We start from the raw sequence: 17,086 nt of genomic DNA, 5'->3' as shown, positions 1-17,086 counted from the left end.
CGCGTGGGCACCCACCGTGCACGAACACGTTGTCGTGGGGGATGGAGGGGCTGCGCGCTGGGCGAAACCCCATTGCTGCTGATGCCCCCCCACCTTCACCAAACCCGCAATGATCGGTGCGGTGAAGCACGCTCAAACAATCCCGATGACGTGACCTATCCACTGCTGGGTGAATTCCTCCACACGCCGTCGCTTGCGCACGCGAGCCGATCCCACCGCTCTCATCTCCGCGTCCCGCACGCCGCGGGGGAGGCCGTCACCCAGGGGCACTACGCGAGCGCTCACGGCCCGGACAACTCGCCTGTTCCGTCACTTGACATCGTCGCTCCTCCCCACCCGCCACCCACCCACCCCTCGCTGTGCCCAGGTGACCTCTCCCTGCAGCACTGCATGCTGGGTATGGAGTTCTCGGGTCGCGACCCCCAGGGCAAGCGGGTGATGGGGTTGCTGCCTGCGCGAGGCCTGGCCACCGTGGTGGATGCCGACAAGCGCTTCCTCTGGGACGTGCCCAAGACCTGGTGCGTACGCAAGCATGCGTGTGGAAGTGTGTTTGTGTGTGTGTTTGTGTGAGACAAACGCGGCCGGGCGTGGTGCCGGCCACGCACCCCCTCGTGTGCCGCGCCGGGCTTCACAGGTGCTACTCGCTAACACCACTTGCCCCAACAGTCTGTTAAGGCTATACGGGGGATCTTTGTTTCTTGGTAACTGCACGTAAATAAATTTTTGCATTTATTTCATCAGCGCGGTTAATCCTCCACCCGGACGATCTCCCCAAGGGAAATCGCGAGTCGGCCGTGGTTAAACGTTGCCAATTGTGGACGCGGGAACATTTAGCTGCCGTGAAGCCGACGCTGCCTCTAACCACCCTCCCGCACCTCCACCCACCCACCCGCGCTCGCGTCGCAGGAGCCTGGAGCAGGCCTCGTCCGTGCCGGTGGTGTACGCCACGGCGATCTATGCGCTGCTGGTGCGCGGGCGCATGCGGCGCGGGGAGAGCGTGCTCATCCACTCGGGCTCCGGGGGCGTCGGCCAGGCGGCCATCGCCATCGCGCTCAGCATGGGCTGCACCGTCTACACCACCGTCGGTGAGGCCGGCTCGCTCGCTCACTCGCCCGTTGGTTCGCCCGCCCGCCCGCGCTCCAGCTCACCCGCCCGCATCGCTAGCTGGCGCTCGAGCAAACAGAATGTTTTATTTTTTTAGAATCCGAATGTTTAGTTACACTGCAGGAGCTATAAAGCTCTTTTTCACAGATGATCCTTATGGCAATCCCCGGGGTACAAAATAATACAAAATGGCCGAGGCAATTATATATTTTAATTTCACAAATTTTTCCAGGGGTGCACTTAACTCCGCGACTGGGGTACCAGTCAATACGAAATCGGTGGTGCTACTCCGCGATGTCGAAACGCGGCGAGGACGATTACGCTGAAACCCTGACCACTCGTACGCACCGTGGTGGTGCATCGTGTGCAGCTCATCGAGATGAGTCGATTGCCACATCGCCGACCATCAACAGACTAAAAATGACTACTTCACGGACATTATGCGAGAGCCGGGGTACTATAAGTTTCAGATGTCCAGTAGGGGCACGACGCAGCCTGGGAGCTTCGTCGGTCAGGGCCCACCCGAGCAGTGACTAGTGGCGTGATGTTGCGTCGGTGGGAATCTCTCAGGGCCAGCCGGCGCTGTCAGTCACGTTCATTAAACTTAAGCAGGGCGAGCTGTCCAGCAGGTGCAATGAAGCCGGACTGAGAACGCCCGTCTAGAATCTGCACCAACGAGTGGGAAAAGAGAGAGAGAGAGCTTGGACTGAACTCTGAAGGGTAGATTCAACAGCCAGGTCACATGGGCAGATGGGGCAATGATAAAGCATTATTATATTAAAAACACATGTGAAACACGTAAAATGTGAAACGGGAGAACACTGCCGTATGAAGTGGAAGGAGCTGCCCCCGTGGTGATTGCCACCGGACCACTGCGGTGCATTACAGACGACAGAATCGGTGAACTGGTCTGGACGCGTGTCGCGTGTGTTGTGTGTGTTGTGTGTGTTGTGTGTGTGTGTTGTGTGTGTTGTGTGTGTTGTGTGTGTGTGTGTGTTGTGTGTGTTGTGTGTGTGTGTGTGTTGTGTGTGTGTGTGTGTGTTGTGTGTGTCGTGTGTGTGTGTGTTGTGTGTGTGTCGTGTGTGTGTGTTGTGTGTGTGCGTGCAAAGGCTCGGCGGAGAAGCGCGCCTACCTGCAGAAAACCTTCCCCCAGCTGAAGAACGAGGCCTTCGCAAACTCCCGCGACACCACGTTCGAGCAGCACGTCCTCAAGGCAACCAATGGCAAAGGTAACGTCCACACCACAACCAACACCAACACCACCACTACCACCAACACCACCAATAAGTGGCGGTTATGTCACCACAGTGTTTGTGCCAGGCTAGGTGCACTTTGAGGCCACTTGAAGTGTGGAAGGCTTGCTGGAGGTCACGGGACAGACTCTAGTGCTGTGGCTTGACTGATTGACATGGCTGGCAGAAGCACAATCTGCGCTCCCTACTGTGCCAACGACTGTGCCAACATCACCAACACAGCCATAAGCAGCAGCTAGCAGAACCATCAACGCAAACACCAATATCTATCTGCAGCACCAACAGAGTCAATGTCACCATCCCTCTGCTTGCAACTGTTGTGTCTGCGCACCCGTACGTTTATGCGTGTCCAGTGCCGGTGTGTACGCTGTACGTGTGCCTATGCGTGCGTGTTCCCAATGGATGTTCGCCATTAAACGTGCGTGCGTGTGTGGCGCAGTGACAGGAGTGGACCTCGTGCTCAACTCCCTGGCTGAGGAGAAGCTGCAGGCTAGCCTGCGCTGCCTCGCGCGGCACGGGCGCTTCCTGGAGATCGGCAAATACGACCTCTCCAACAACTCCCCGCTCGGTGCGCCGGTGCCCGCCTCACTCGCGGTCTCGCGGCTCCGCGCGGCGTTCGTTTTGTTGACGGAATTATCGACGGGAGATGAGCGCGACGATGACTACCGCCGCTGCCCAGTCGACACCACCTAAGTGCGACTCGCCCATGCTCGCTCGCTCGCTCGCTCGCTTACATTCGGACGGATTAAGCGAAGTGTCGCGGGACGACCTCTAACCCCCGGCCCGCTTTATCTCCCCCCGTGCCGTCGCCCTCCCCCCACCACCACCGCCCACACACCGGCGGAGCAGGCATGGCACTGTTCCTGAAGAACGTGGCGTTCCACGGCATCCTGCTGGACGCGCTCTTCGAGGAGGGCAACCGCGAGTGGGAGGAGGTGGCGGCACTGCTGCGCGACGGGATCGCACGCGGCACCGTCAAGCCGCTGCGCACCACCGTGTTCCTGCGCCAGCAAGTGGAGGACGCCTTCCGCTTCATGGCGCAGGGCAAGCACATCGGCAAGGTGGTCGTGCAGGTGAGGTCCGCCTGCGGGACAATCGCCGCCAGACTGGAGGCCTTTTCCCCCCCCGTCCCCCCACCCCGAGCGCCGTCGCCGCTTCTCGCGGTCTCGCGACGGCCCGCCCGCTGCGCGCGAAGCCGATTTCATCGCTCCGTCTCCTGCGCGTGCCGTCCTCCTTTGGCTGCCGCTCGGTCAGGAGTCTCCACCGCCGGGCCTCTCGTCGCTTCTCGCGACGACGTGCCCCCTTGCCCGAGCTCGCTCGGGTGGTGATTAGCGCCGGTGGAGGCTAATGTACGTACGTTGAACTCTTTTGTACCGTACGTAGCCGACTGTACTAATCAGCGGTGCGGGGGAAAGGCAACAAACTAAACACAAAAAGCGTTGCTAATGATGGAGTGGCAGCCCGAGAGGGCGCCCGCGATGGAATCGCCGCGTGTGCAGGTGCCAGATGGATTGTCGCATCACAACCGTCCCATACCGTCTCGTTCGGTTTGGTTCCCGTTTACTCGTCGGCTGGGTTTGACCGACCCAACCCGTGAACCTCACTTCCTGACGACTTACCCCCCGACCTGCCAGGTTCTCCCGGAGGAGCTCAAGGGCGCCTCACCGGCACCGCTGCCGGCCGTGCCGGCGCTCGCTCGTTCCATGTGCCCGCCGGGCAAAACGTACGTCATCACGGGCGGCCTGGGAGGCTTCGGCCTGGAGCTGGCGCAGTTCCTGGTGGAGAGGGGAGCGCGCAACATCGTGCTCACCTCGCGCTCCGGCATCCGCAACGGTGAGCGTGCCGGCCTGCCCACGCAGACAGAACTCCCGCGCCGCGAGGTTCCGCCAACCTTTCAGGGTTCCCCTCCGCACACAGTTTTGTATGTGTGTGTGTGCATGTGGCATGCGTGGAGTTTGTGTTGCGTGTATGTGTGTGCTCGTGTGTGCAGTAAGCCTTGTATAACCGTAACTGCCTGTGTGTGCGTGCGCGCGAGTTAAATTGCCGCTCACATCAGTGACAAAAATCTCAGCAAGTCCTGGGCTTCCCCTAGGTCAACTGAGTCTAGGGAAGGCCTTACCGGGCGCTCGCAAACGGCACTTGTCCCAGCAGCGGCAGTGTGTCAAGGCTCCACCGGGGTGATCTTTGCCGGCGTGTGCAGGCTACCAGGCGCGGCGCGTGCGCGAGTGGCGCGAGATGGGGATCGGCGTGACCGTGTCGACGCGCGACATCAGCAGCGAGGCCGACGCCGCCGGCCTCGTCAAGGAGGCCGCCGCGTTGGGTCCCATCGGCGGCATCTTCCACCTCGCCATGGTGAGTGGGCGCAGGCGAGGGGCTCTTCTGCCTCACGAGTTGGGGTAGAGAGGCGACGGAACGGGGCGGGGAGAGGGCTTCACGAGCCCGCGTTCTGGACCGCAGCTCCTGGACGCGTCGCAGCTCGGCGGGGTTTGGACTTTCGTGAATCTGTACGCGACCCACTGACCCTTGCCTCCGCCGCGCTTTTATCAAAATTTCGGAGCAACGAGAGCTTAACTGGAGCCTGACCGTTGTCCGACAACAACAACAACATCATGATGGCTCGCACTCCTTTTTCTCACGAGCGTGAGAAAATAGAAACCCCGCGTTCTTGTCGTTGCCCGGACGACAATATTCCCCCTCCAGTGGCCCGATTAGTACCGCCAAGAGGCGGTCGTAGGCCTCGTGCGGTCCGTGGAGGAACGTGACCGGCAGTGAGCCTCGGGCATTCCGCCTCTGCTTTTGTAAATGACGCGGACGTCGAACCGGGGGGGGGGGGGGGCGAGGGGGGGGCCCGGACCCTCGCGGCAGCAACCAGCCGGATTGACGCCGCCACTCTTGACGGCCGCTGTCGTCGTGTCCCGCCCCCGGCGCGCGACAGGTGCTGAAGGACGGCATGCTGGAGAACCTGGACGCCGGCATGTTCAAGGACGTGAACAAGCCCAAGTTCCACGGCACCATCTACCTGGACAGGTGGGAAACTTCACGTGCGCGCGTGCGCCCTTTGTGTGCGCGCGTGAGTTAGCGCACCGCCCTCTGAACCCAGTGACCCAGAGTGTGATGCCCGCACGCGTCCAACGTCGCCGATTAATTCACGAACTGGTGTTGGGTCTCCTCACGGTCAACTCAGCCTCAAATGAGTACGCAGCACTGTCAGGGACAGAAGCGGCCGGGCGCGGTCCGAGCCACACCACCCTCAACGTGTGCCGTGTGGGCCTCCATCGAACAGCGCTCGTCTCAGCAGTCTGTTGAGGCTACACGGGGGGATCTTTGTCTTGGTGCCCGAGCGGCCTGCGTCCGAACCACCCGCAAAGCGCCCAGCCTCGATGGAGCGGCTCCCGGGTCCGGCCACAGCGCGTGCGCGCGTGAACACCGCGCACGGACGGGGTGGCCGCAGGGCTCGCGGGGACACGCACCTGGCGGGGCAGCGGAGGGCAGTGCAGCAGAATCCATTGTCGCGCTGTACTTCTGCGCTTCCAACGCCCCGCACAGGGCCTCGTCCGTCCAGTAGCGGATTGACACACAGGGGCTGCGCTTCACACGCCCGTTGCGCAAACGAGGGCGACACCAAAACTCAAAATCTCCCCGCGGTAGAGCAAGCTGTAACCCTCTCTGTGCGTGAACAAAGCAAACCTTCCTCCTGCTCGCTCCGCTGCTACGACTCCCGCCGAGTGATTCACCCCTCCGTTAACCGGCCGGCTGGTGTGCCCACCCCCCCCTCCCTCTCCCACAGGGTGACACGCGCGAACTGCCCCGAGCTCGACTGGTTCGTGGTTTTCTCTTCGGTGAGCAGTGGCCGCGGCAACGCCGGGCAGAGCAACTACGGCTTTGCCAACTCAGCGATGGAGCGCATCTGCGAGAAGAGGAGGCACGACGGCTTCCCGGGTAACGCCCCGCCACGACGCCCTCCGCACCGCCGCACCGCTCACCCTACCCCTCCACACAACCGCCCCTCACGCCACCGTGACCGCCTCCGTCCGTCCTCAATTCCCTCCTCTCCCCCGATTGGTGGTACCAGGCCTGGCGGTGCAGTGGGGCGCCATCGGCGACGTGGGCGTGGTGCTCGAGTCGATGGGGGACAACGAGACGGTGATCGGCGGCACGCTGCCCCAGCGCATCGGCTCCTGCCTCGACACGCTCGACCGCTTCCTGTCGCAGGGCCACCCCGTGCTCTCCAGCTTCGTGCTGGCCGAGCGCTCCACCGCGGCCCGGGCCGACCAGGCCGACAAGAAGGACCTGGTGGAGGCCGTGGCCCACATCCTGGGTGAGATGAATGAGCTACGGCGTGCGCGGTGCTCGGAATGCGAATGTCTCCGCGGTGGACGAGGGATCGTGGCGACACGTGCAGATTTTACACGTTCGGTGTTCCGGGGAAGTGCCGGCTGCGGCGTACCGACTTACACCGGGTGTCTGCGTTAGTGGTACTTCGCCGACACCTAGTGGCGAACGCCGGCATACCATTGTTCTGGCCGTCATTGGCGCCGCTGGTTGACGCGGCAGCAAACGAACCCGTGGCTCCGTCGGTTAGCGGCGCTCGTTTCGGCGCGGTCAGCGCGCGGGCGTGCGGGGAGGTCGCCGCCACCCACTCGGCGGCGCACGGCCGTTAGCGTCGTCGACGGCCGTCGCGAGCTGACGCGCGGGGCGTTCGGTCCGCGTGCTCCGCTCAGGTGTGCGGGACGTGAGCAGCATCAACCCCGAGTCGTCGCTCGCCGACCTGGGCCTCGACTCGCTGATGGGCGTCGAGGTGCGGCAGACGCTGGAGCGCGACTACGACCTCGTGCTGTCCATGCGCGACATCCGGCAGCTCACCGTCACCAAGCTCCGCGAGCTCTCCGCCTCCAACACCGGTGAGGGGCGCGCGCACAGCGCAGATCAAGGAGCTCGCCACGGCTCTGCGGGCAACTCCGCTCGCCACCTGCTCTGGTGCTTCCAGGATTGTGCGCTCGTTGAGGAGGTAGCCGCTGTCCTGTGAAATCCGGCTGCAAAATGTCCTAGCAGTTCTCACCTCGGCTGGTGTTGTGAGCCATTCTTTTGCCATGATGTCCCAGTTTCTTTGCGCTTCAGGTGGCATCGCCAACCAAAATTCCTCCCTCCGCCCCATTTAGCAAGTGCTTTTAGCGAGCAGCACCCTCGAAGACCAGCCCTGCCCACGAGGGGGTGGGTGGCTAGCACCACACCTGGCCGCCTTTGTTTCCCAAGTGTTGATGTTTACACACCCTATTTAAGGCTGGGTCGACCTAGGGGAAGGCCCAGGACAAGTTGAGATATTCATCACTGTTGGCCGTGGGCCGGGTTCATAGTGCAGCACGCTAACCGTTACACGATCACGGCCCTAACGCCCTCGCACGCACTTTGAACCGCGACTCATCCGGCGCGACCGCACGACAACGGGCCACATTAATCGTCGATTCTCTCCGTCGCTGTGGCGTGTTGGCAGCGCTGGCGGAGCCCCGCCCGGTATCGCCGGACCAGCTGGAGGTGACCCTCCCCGAGTTGGTGGTGCCGCGCCTGGGCGCGACGCTCGAGCGCATCAACGACGTCGCGGACGGCGCCGCGCCGCCGCTCTTCCTCGTGCACCCCATCGAGGGCACGCCGATCGCCTTCAAGAGGCTCGCCTCCAAGCTGCCCGTGCCTTGCTACGGCCTGCAGTGCACAGAGGGTGAGGGCTCCGGCGCGACCCGCCGGCCGCTTCCCACGTAGATCTCCCCACGTAGTCCTGTTGAGACCGTCGGGGAAGTGCCGTGAGGGAGCACCGACCGAGAACGAGCGAGACGGCAAGACGGTCAATAGCGTGGCCCTTGCGGTCTATAAATCCGCTCGTGCATGTCCGTCCGTAATTTTCCGTTGCCTCCTTCCCTCGCTCGCTCGCTTGCTCCAGAGGCGCCCCTGGACAGCATCAGCAGCCTGGCGACGTTCTACCTGGAGCACGTGCGCAGGGTGCAGCCCACGGGGCCGTACCGCCTGGCCGGATACTCGTTCGGCGCGTGCGTGGCCTTCGAGATGAGCCTGCAGCTGCAGTCGGCGGCCGCCGGCAAGAAGGGGCCGAGCGGTAACACGCTCCTGCTGCTGGACGGCTCGCACAACTACGTGGCTGCGCACACGCAGGTGAAAGCTCGCCGCCCCCTCGCGCGTTTGTTTCACGATCAGTTTCAAATATTTTTGTTTCACCATGGCGAGAACTCAGAGGCAAGGGAATTCTCAAAATTGACCGACCTGGGTCACCGAAATGAGAATCGAAAAGATGAAAAAACACAGTACAGCAACAAAGACAATATAAATCTACCCCCCCGCCCCACTTTTACATAGCCACGCCCACTCAACCACTAGCACCGCCCACGAAAGTAGCCCCACACACTACGGTAACGACACCCACTGCCCAGGTAGCCCCACCATCCGCAGACGGGCGGGGAGGGGGAGACTCACCGGGATCGCCCCGCCGGCCACATCGGGACGTTTGGTGCCTTGTGAATGCCGCGTGTGCGACGCTGCGTTCTTCCCCAATTCATGTTGCTCTGTTTTGTCCGGTCCGGTCCGCTCCACCCTCCAGGGATACAAGGCCAAGCTGAGAGACGTCGCTGCAGAAGAGTCGGAATCGATGTGCGCGTTCGTGCAGCAGTTCGTGGCCGTCGAGCGCCAGAAGGTGACTCCATGCACCGAGCACATTGCACGTCGCCCTTCCTTGCGTTTTACGAGAACAGATATTACATTTTTTACTTCTTTTACCAGGTAAGTCCCACCTGTCCCGACAAAGTGGTTTCTATTTTAGCGACCCTTGAGGGAGGGACGATAGGCTGAGTCGACCACGAACCAGGATTTGAACTCTACCCCAGGAGGTGTAGGCGTCCCTCCCTCATCTGCACGCTGTGGAGAATAAGTAACACGAACAAATCGTCCCCCTTCACGTTTCTGGTAATCGGCACAAAAATGATTATTTACCGTCCCATTTAGCCCCACCGCCTGCTGGGAGCGCACAACCTCGGCAGCATTGGTTCGGCGCAAACGAACCTTGCACCGGTTTCAACGTTCCGTGTCTCATCGGCCGTCAGGGTCCACCACGAGAGTTTAACGTGACGATCCATCGGTCGCATCGCACGCGCGGGCGAGAGGGAGGCGCCCTCTCGCAAGTGAACAGCGGCCTCCGTGTCACCACAGACGTTCGAGACGCTGCTGGCGCTGCCCTCGCTGGACGCGCGCGCCGGGGCGGTGTGCGACATCATCCTGGCGCGGCACCCCGGCCTGGAGCGCACCGACCTCTCCTTCTCGGCCAGCTCCTTCTACGGGAAGCTGCACGCCGCCGACAAGTACCAGCCGATGAGGAAGCTGGTCTCGGACGTCACGTTGCTGCGCGCCGAGTCCGGGAGTCCCACGGGGGACGGCCTCGGGGAAGACTACAACCTCAGCCAGGTGGCGCGCTCGCTCATTCTCGGCACGCGACGGGGGGCACGCGACACGTTCGTTTGACGCGACGTCGCGTCCCGAGGTCACGTTGCTGGGGAGCGGTCGGGGTTTAACGCTCGTGTGTTGCGTGTCGCCCCGCAGGTGGTGACCGGCAACGTGAAGCTGCATGTCGTCGACGGAGACCACAGAAGCTTCCTGCAGGGCAGCAGCACAGAGCACGTGGCCTCCATCGTCATGGGCGTCCTGGGTCAGGCCCAGCACGCGTAGGCCGACTCCACGCCTCTCCGCGCTCACACACGCTCACGCACTCAATGCTCACGCACTCAACGCTCGCGCACTCGTGCTCATACTCTCAAGCCCGCGCTCACGCACACACGCACACACGCACTCGGACGCACGCAAACTCGCACACTCCTGTCACAGTGCCGTGTGCATCAAACAAGAGACCCACACGCAGATGCAATGGCCCCCGCACGCAGCACGAGGTTTCTTCGTTCAGACACGTAGCTCCCGGACACAACTCTGCGCGATGCAACGACACGTTCACGAGCACGTCCTATCGGCCGGTCGCCCTCCGCCCTGTCCGGTAAGCGTCCGCTGGCCCGGGCTCCCGACCTCGTTCGAGGTCACGACCCCGCTCGACCTCGTGGCTCCACCGTTCCCCTGCCGCGTCGTCCCCTATTCCAGTCGGGGGAACAGCAGCAGCTATAAACCACGTTCGCGTCGATAATCCCAGGTAGAGGACCACATTTTCCAATCGTCGACGGGTGACGGTCGTGGGTACAAAGCGCCGCCGCTTTCCAGCGACGAATCCGTTCCTCGAGAGGGCTCCGTGCCCCGCGGCGCGCACGCCACAGACCCGCGCGACGTAGACGATCTAAACAAAGTCCCACGTAGCGGCAATTGGTGCCAGTTTCTGCCACGTTGTTGGAGGCAAAAGAAGCATTGAACATTCCTATAGCCCCTACCTCCCCAGTCCTCGTCCGTACCACTTGACGCCATGCCCCTTTCTCCCATCTCCCCACCTAAGGCCACTTCGATGTGACCGACAAGGGTAGCAAACTCGCGGAAATGGTTAACTTGTGCAGGGTGCGCGGGAATGGGTTGCAGTGGCTTGTGATTTTCTAGGAACGCCCGGCAAACGGTTAAGAGCCGGTGAGCGGATCCCGAAAAGAAGCCTTCGCCCGACTGCGCGCCAGTCCCCCGGGGAGTTGTTTGTTTTTATTTCGTTGGGCCGATGCAGCTCTGGCCAAGCCACCGTCGACATGTAGCACTTATTCCTGCCACTCTCGTGGCCGGCAAGTCTTAAAACTGTCGAGTGAAACCCGCAGTCGGATTTGTGAAACCAAGCTGAAAACAAAGATCTTCACTTGCCCGGGCAAATCCCCGTGGAGAAGCCTTTTTTTTTTTAGCGGCGGTGTTTACATGACACGGTACTATATTTTAATTTACGTGTTTTATTTTTGCCTCTTAACTTCTACATTCTGTAGCACTTACTAAACGTTTACCCACCCCCTCCTCCTCCACCACCACCACCATCCCCGCGCACACCGTTTAACGGGGCTGTTCAAGAAATCCCCGACTGTTAAACGGAATAATCGCGGTGACCTGCTTCGGGTGGGAAAGGCTGTGCTGTGTACATGGTTCACGTGTCCTCCCTGTTCCTCATCCCTCCTCCTCGCGGTAGCACCCACGCCGCTCCCCGGCCGTGTAATCGTGTTCGCTTGACGGTAATCCGAGAGAAAATTGGTCAGTGCCCCGACCCCCCCCCCCCCTGGCTGTTTCGAGTCCGGTGGGTGTCACAACAGACGTTGCTTGACAAAGCGTGGTTGTGACGCCTCCCGCGCCCCCCCCCCCCCCTCTTCATAACAATCTTGGTTTTGTTTGTCCTGAGAGATGGCTATTTATTATTATACCTTGATTTTTTTCCTCCCCCCCCACCCCACCCCCACCGACGAATAACAATAAACATGACGATTGCCGTGAAGATGTGTCTTGTTTCCCTCGAGTTCGCTCTGCCGGGGGAGGAGTGGTGGTTGCCGCACGGTTGCTGGACCGACGTTTTCCCAAAGGTTTCCAGCCACACGCCAACGTCGTTCACTGGGATGTTACGCGACGTTCACGCCGGTACTTGTTTGTTACGCAGATCGTTCTGCACTGGGCCCGCTCGCCACCGGCGTTTTGTAGAGGCACCACGCGGCTCCGCGCACCGCACATCATCAACACAGCCACTGGAGGTGGTTCACGAGGGTTTGGAGGGCGCGCAGATGTGACGGATGAGCACGTGGCTTCCAAAGCAGACCGGCAGCCTCCCCCGTATGGTTTCCACATGCCTTTATTTGACACAATATCAACCGAATTAATTAAAGTCACAGGGGACAGAACCGATTAATAAAAAAAAAATCACGGCAAAATGTCAAATGTGCTTAACAGTCTCGTTGAAATAAACACTTGGGAAAGGTGACGCAGCTCGTGTGTGTGCGATTGCAAACCACTCTACATTTGGTCATCCGTCCAGAGTTGCACTTGGTCCCACTTTATTAACAGCAAAACTACCAAACCCTCAGGAGAAACAGAAACCCTCGACATGCACTGCGATAGATTTCACGCCGGTATCTCCGTTCTTCCATAAACAGACATTAGCGCACGACCAGCATTCGCCAAGAACACAAAACAACGTGAAGTGGGCAGGACGAACCAAGGCCAGGAAGGCAGGCACGCTACAAAAACAAAGCTCCCCCATATAGCCCTAACAGGTTTTTGGGGCAAGTGCTGTTAGCGAGCACCGATGAAGGCCGGCACGGCTCACTGACCGGGTGGGTGACCAACGCCACGCCAGGCCGCCTTTGTCTCCCGAGTGCCGATGTTTACACACCGCACCAGGTACTTACTCATTCAAGGCTGGGTCGACCTATAGGAAGTCCCAGGACCGGTTCAAATATTCGCCACCGTCAGAGGTGGTGGCCGTGAATGGAACTCGGGTCGCCGGGTTCCGTTGAGCGGCGCGCTAACCGCCGCACCCTACCTCCCCCTAGCGCACACGCGCGCAGCCAACAACGTACAGCTTTTGACAATTACAGAACCATGCGAATACAAGTTGAGAAGGCAGCTGTCGTAGAGAAATGCAGGCTATATGATTGACTTACAAACGCCATTTATAAATACAACGCCATCGGGGTCTAAAGTACGGAACCTGCTCACCTACCAACGATGGCAACACTACTCGCCTATGACGCGGGAACTAACGTCGGGCTTAAATACAAAACGATTCTAACAGTTGATATAGCGCTTACAACTCTAAATAAACGCGCATAAAACACTGGAATTAAGGCTTGACTAAAGCGCTGGCAAACCATAAATAACACTATCCTATGGCGAGTGCGTCTCTCCAAATCCTATAAAAGAGAATGCACCGGACAGCAAACTGAATTTGAATATTGGGTGTTTGTTGACTAATGTTTCGGTATGGCCATAATGATTTGGCTGAAGAGAAAATATATTGAAAAAGAGTGACAGGAAGGACAGGAGGGGTCCTCTATATGAATTATTGAACGCAGACATGTGGGTGTGAGAGGCAAGCGGAACACCCAGAGAAAACGCACACGTGCGAGGAGGCAACGCTCGATCCCATAGAGATAGAACAGATGGGGCCAGTCCACACTTCGCCTGAACCACCGCCTTCTGGCAGGCACTTCAAAGACCCACGGGAAGGGAGTTTGACAACATCTGTGCTATCCTCAACGGTGCTGGATTCCAGTCCACGCGCGGAGACACCACCTCCACACGGCCACACATCAGAATGCGTGCTCGTGCGCGTTCCATCTGTGCGCGCATATTCGCGTCCGTCTGCTTTCGCTCTGCTACGACACCGGCAATTCGCCCAGAAACAAATCCCGCTCCAGCGGAGGATTCATCATAACCAGAGCCACTTGAGGAGACATGACCAAGTGCGCACAACTCACACACGCGTGCGGAGAACACAACGACTCCCAGTGTGTGGGCAGATTATAACCGTCGCTGTGAAATAATCGTGTGCTTTATTGCAAGGATATAAAGTGTTAATAATGCTTTTTCCCACCAATGGGGCTGCCGAAATTGCTGTTGACCCTCAAGCGTATTTAGTTTGACCAGATGGGAACTCCAGAGGCCAGGGTAGCAGTCTCATTCGCAAGAATGACGGTAACTTGGGAGGGTCAAATCACCCGCAGAGGTTTCGGAGTGTGGGCACGAGGCTGTTGGTGGTAACACTTGTATCCATATTCTTCAGAATTCTGGCCAGGCTTCACGTACACAACACACGCAGGCAACGTGACGTGCGTGGATGCTGCCAGCGGTGTAATGGTCATACACTTGGGACTTGCAATCCGCAAGTAATCGGATCGATCTCCCGGCGCGGCAGTTGAAACACTGGAGCACATTTATTAATCCACGCCACCGTCCCTAACGCGCCGGTCCACCCAGCAGTATAAATAGGTACAACACAGTTTATGGGCAGGTCTTGTGTGGTGGGGTAAAGTGTGGGTACTCTGGCCAGTGTGGAGGAGTGGGCCAAAATGCCCTCCAGAGGGGCCTTTATGGAGCGTCCTCCAGCGGAGACCCTTGCTGCCAGCGGCGACGCAAGCCATTGCAGGGCTGCACCTTTACCGTCCGTGAACTGCTGACCGCAGGCGGGTGGTAGTGCAGCGTGGCGACCACAGGCAAGGCCTTCAACAGCAGAGGCCGGCCCTCTGCTCCACGACTCACAAAGTGATCTCGTGGGCTCAGGGGCGTTTGCCAAGCAGCCTCTCAAATCGCCATGTAATAATGATCCACCTCTCCCCCGCCCCCCCCACCCCCGAGATCCGATTGTCGCGATTCACGCCAAGTATTTGCCAATTCTTTGATTCAATTACCCGTTCTAGTTCGTCTCGCCGGCGTCGTTCGACCTCGTACGTTCTGCACCACTGTCTGAGCCTAAATCAGTTTCGTTCGCTCTATGGTAAGGTCTGATAAACCACAAAAAATTGAATCCGATGGAACACGTGGGCGAGCGTACACACCGATTGTTTGGTCAACGAATCATTACATGCCTCCTGCCAAAAGCAGCCGATATCAACAGGCAGGCGCGGCCAGTGCCATGTTCCCACGGAGAGACACACTCACACATGCTCCGTTCTCAGCCACCTGCGCCGCCACCACTCTTGACAACCATGTTGGAGGCTCACGGCCTTCAAGCAACCGCTCCGGCCCGAGTTGACGACGCAGCTCCTACGTCTTCGCACCGGCCTCCACGATGAACCCAGACGCCGCTGACCGCTCACTTTGCTGCCCCAGCCGTGCCCTTGCTGCCCCCCGATGCGCCCCCCGCTGCCCCCACTCTTCTTGTCGGTCTTGGTGCTGGAGCGACGGAGAAGCTTGAGCGGCTTGAACTTTCCCTTCTTCCTGTCGCCCGGTGCGGAGGACGAGGAGGTGGAGCGGACGTCCATCTCCGCCTTCAGGAACTCTGCTTGTGGACAGAGAAAAAATCCCCCCCCCCACGTAACCCGTTGGGACAAGTGCCGTAATGCTTGACGCAGTTTCATTCGAGACGTCGTTTTCGGAATCGCCAAACGTGGTTGTGAGCACGAACGATTACAATTCGCTCGTAAAATGCCGGTGCAGTGACGATGGTTTAAATGCTCGGGCTCTGGCGGGTGATGGGGAGGAGGGTTCACGTTATAAATCTGTCCAGATCGTTATCTAGGCCCAACCCATAACCCTCTTACGAATCGTACGTTATGTTGGCCGCAAACACCTACATGTTAAGTGCTGTTAGCGAGCGCCTATTAAGGCCCGGCATGGCGCGCACGTACGCGTGTACACGCACGTGCATCATCGGCACCGATCAATGTACAAAATGCGCGGTGTACAATTACAGACGCTGTCAATCCGCTGCTGGATGAAGTCTTCCTCTCCGTGCTGGCCGTGGAGGTTATTTGATCTCTACTTCACCATGCTGGGCAGTGTGGGTTAGCGAAGGCGGTCCCCCACATAGAGAGGTAGGAGCATAGAAGCACAGTACTACCATACTGTACATTTCGCCGCACTGGCCCTCTGCTGCTGCCCACCGTGTAGCATAGCCACGCAGTTGCCTACGACAACCTGGTGCTCAGGATGGTCACCCTCCCAATCACCATTTTGGGATCAGCCCCTGCTTAGCTTCCGAGATCCGATGAGGTCGGGCGCATTCCGGGGGGATTTGGTGAACACATGGCGTTCAATATTGTAAAGTGCCAAGAATATGATTAGAAAAATTAATAGGAAGCGCTTGCGGGTGTGGTGGTGGTGGTGATGATGACTCACCCTTCTTGAGCATGACTCCCTCGAGGGCCTTGTCCTCCTCTTCATCCCTGGAGGAGCCCCGCCATCGATCACAAACGTTAGGCGAGCCGCCCCCCACGCCCCCCACGCTAAGCGTCAACGCTCTCGCGCGCTCGTGCTCTCGGGCGCTGGTGCGAGGCTCCAGCGGTGTTGATGTTGAATATTCAGAGCGCCGCTTGAAAGACTCTTTTTTTTACTTCTCAAGGGAAGCCGCAACTCCCGACGCGGTTCTAAGTTCCCAGGCTTTTTTAATTAAACGACGGAAACATGGGCGGATTATTTCGATGACGGTCGGCGCTCAATTACCGAGGGTGCTGGCACAGGAGGGATGGCCCGGATTTAAAAAAACAATAGCGGATAATGCAAATCGCAAAAGAGGTTTTGTGTACAGAGAGGGGCGTGGTGATGCCGCGCAATGCGTCATCGGTTTGTGTTGCTTCCTATCGTCATATAGGAATTGCAGGGCTGCGTACAGCCACACCTTGCGCCTGGGACACCACAGCGCAAGTAACCGTACATCCTGGTTCCCCTCCGCGACCCCGAAATCCAGACTCTGGGGAGAACGTTCTTCTGCCGAGAGCGAGCGAGCGACGCGCGGCACGCGTCAGCGGCACACGCCAGCGGCACACACCAGCCGCACGCGTCAGCGGCACACGCCAGCGGCACACGTCAGCCGCACACGCCAGCGGCACACGTCAGCGGCACACACCAGCGGCACGCGTCAGCGGCACATGTAAGCCGCACGCGTCAGCGGCACGCGCCAGCGGCACGCGCCAGCGGCACGCGTCAGCGGCACGCGTCAGCGGCACGCACCCTCACCTGTGCTTCTCCTCGTCCATGCTCTCCACGATGGCAGTTGCGCGCCTCGATGATGCTCACCAGCTCCTGCAGGAGCTCCTCCTCGCGCGCTCGATCCTCCGCGCTCTTCTCCGAGTCTG

At 59.6% G+C, this 17,086-nt stretch overlaps 2 protein-coding genes across 2 annotated transcripts in view; one reads left to right on the top strand and one right to left on the bottom strand.

The window, feature by feature from the left end:
• FASN (fatty acid synthase) overlaps positions 1–11,977 on the top strand; it is a 40,783-nt gene extending 28,806 nt beyond the window's left edge. Inside the window, 16 exon segments of the mRNA XM_061557253.1 lie at positions 368–518; positions 907–1,085; positions 2,214–2,333; positions 2,803–2,925; positions 3,207–3,430; positions 3,992–4,190; positions 4,558–4,709; positions 5,293–5,384; positions 6,145–6,296; positions 6,430–6,675; positions 7,079–7,258; positions 7,849–8,070; positions 8,290–8,516; positions 8,959–9,051; positions 9,564–9,815; positions 9,951–11,977. Of these exon segments, the coding sequence (XP_061413237.1) occupies positions 368–518; positions 907–1,085; positions 2,214–2,333; positions 2,803–2,925; positions 3,207–3,430; positions 3,992–4,190; positions 4,558–4,709; positions 5,293–5,384; positions 6,145–6,296; positions 6,430–6,675; positions 7,079–7,258; positions 7,849–8,070; positions 8,290–8,516; positions 8,959–9,051; positions 9,564–9,815; positions 9,951–10,076 (2,738 nt within the window). The 3' untranslated portion in view covers positions 10,077–11,977.
• A 149-nt stretch (positions 11,978–12,126) lies between these two features.
• LOC133346015 (MICAL-like protein 1) overlaps positions 12,127–17,086 on the bottom strand; it is a 40,437-nt gene continuing 35,477 nt past the window's right edge. The window contains 4 exon segments of the mRNA XM_061557266.1: positions 12,127–15,291; positions 16,131–16,177; positions 16,968–17,002; positions 17,004–17,083. Of these exon segments, the coding sequence (XP_061413250.1) occupies positions 14,948–15,291; positions 16,131–16,177; positions 16,968–17,002; positions 17,004–17,083 (506 nt within the window). The 3' untranslated portion in view covers positions 12,127–14,947.

Source organism: Lethenteron reissneri, chromosome 3, assembly GCF_015708825.2.
Source record: "Lethenteron reissneri isolate LAM-NWPU_2019-01 chromosome 3, ASM1570882v1, whole genome shotgun sequence".
NCBI lineage: Eukaryota > Metazoa > Chordata > Hyperoartia > Petromyzontiformes > Petromyzontidae > Lethenteron > Lethenteron reissneri.
This window is presented reverse-complemented; position numbering and strand designations above follow the sequence as displayed.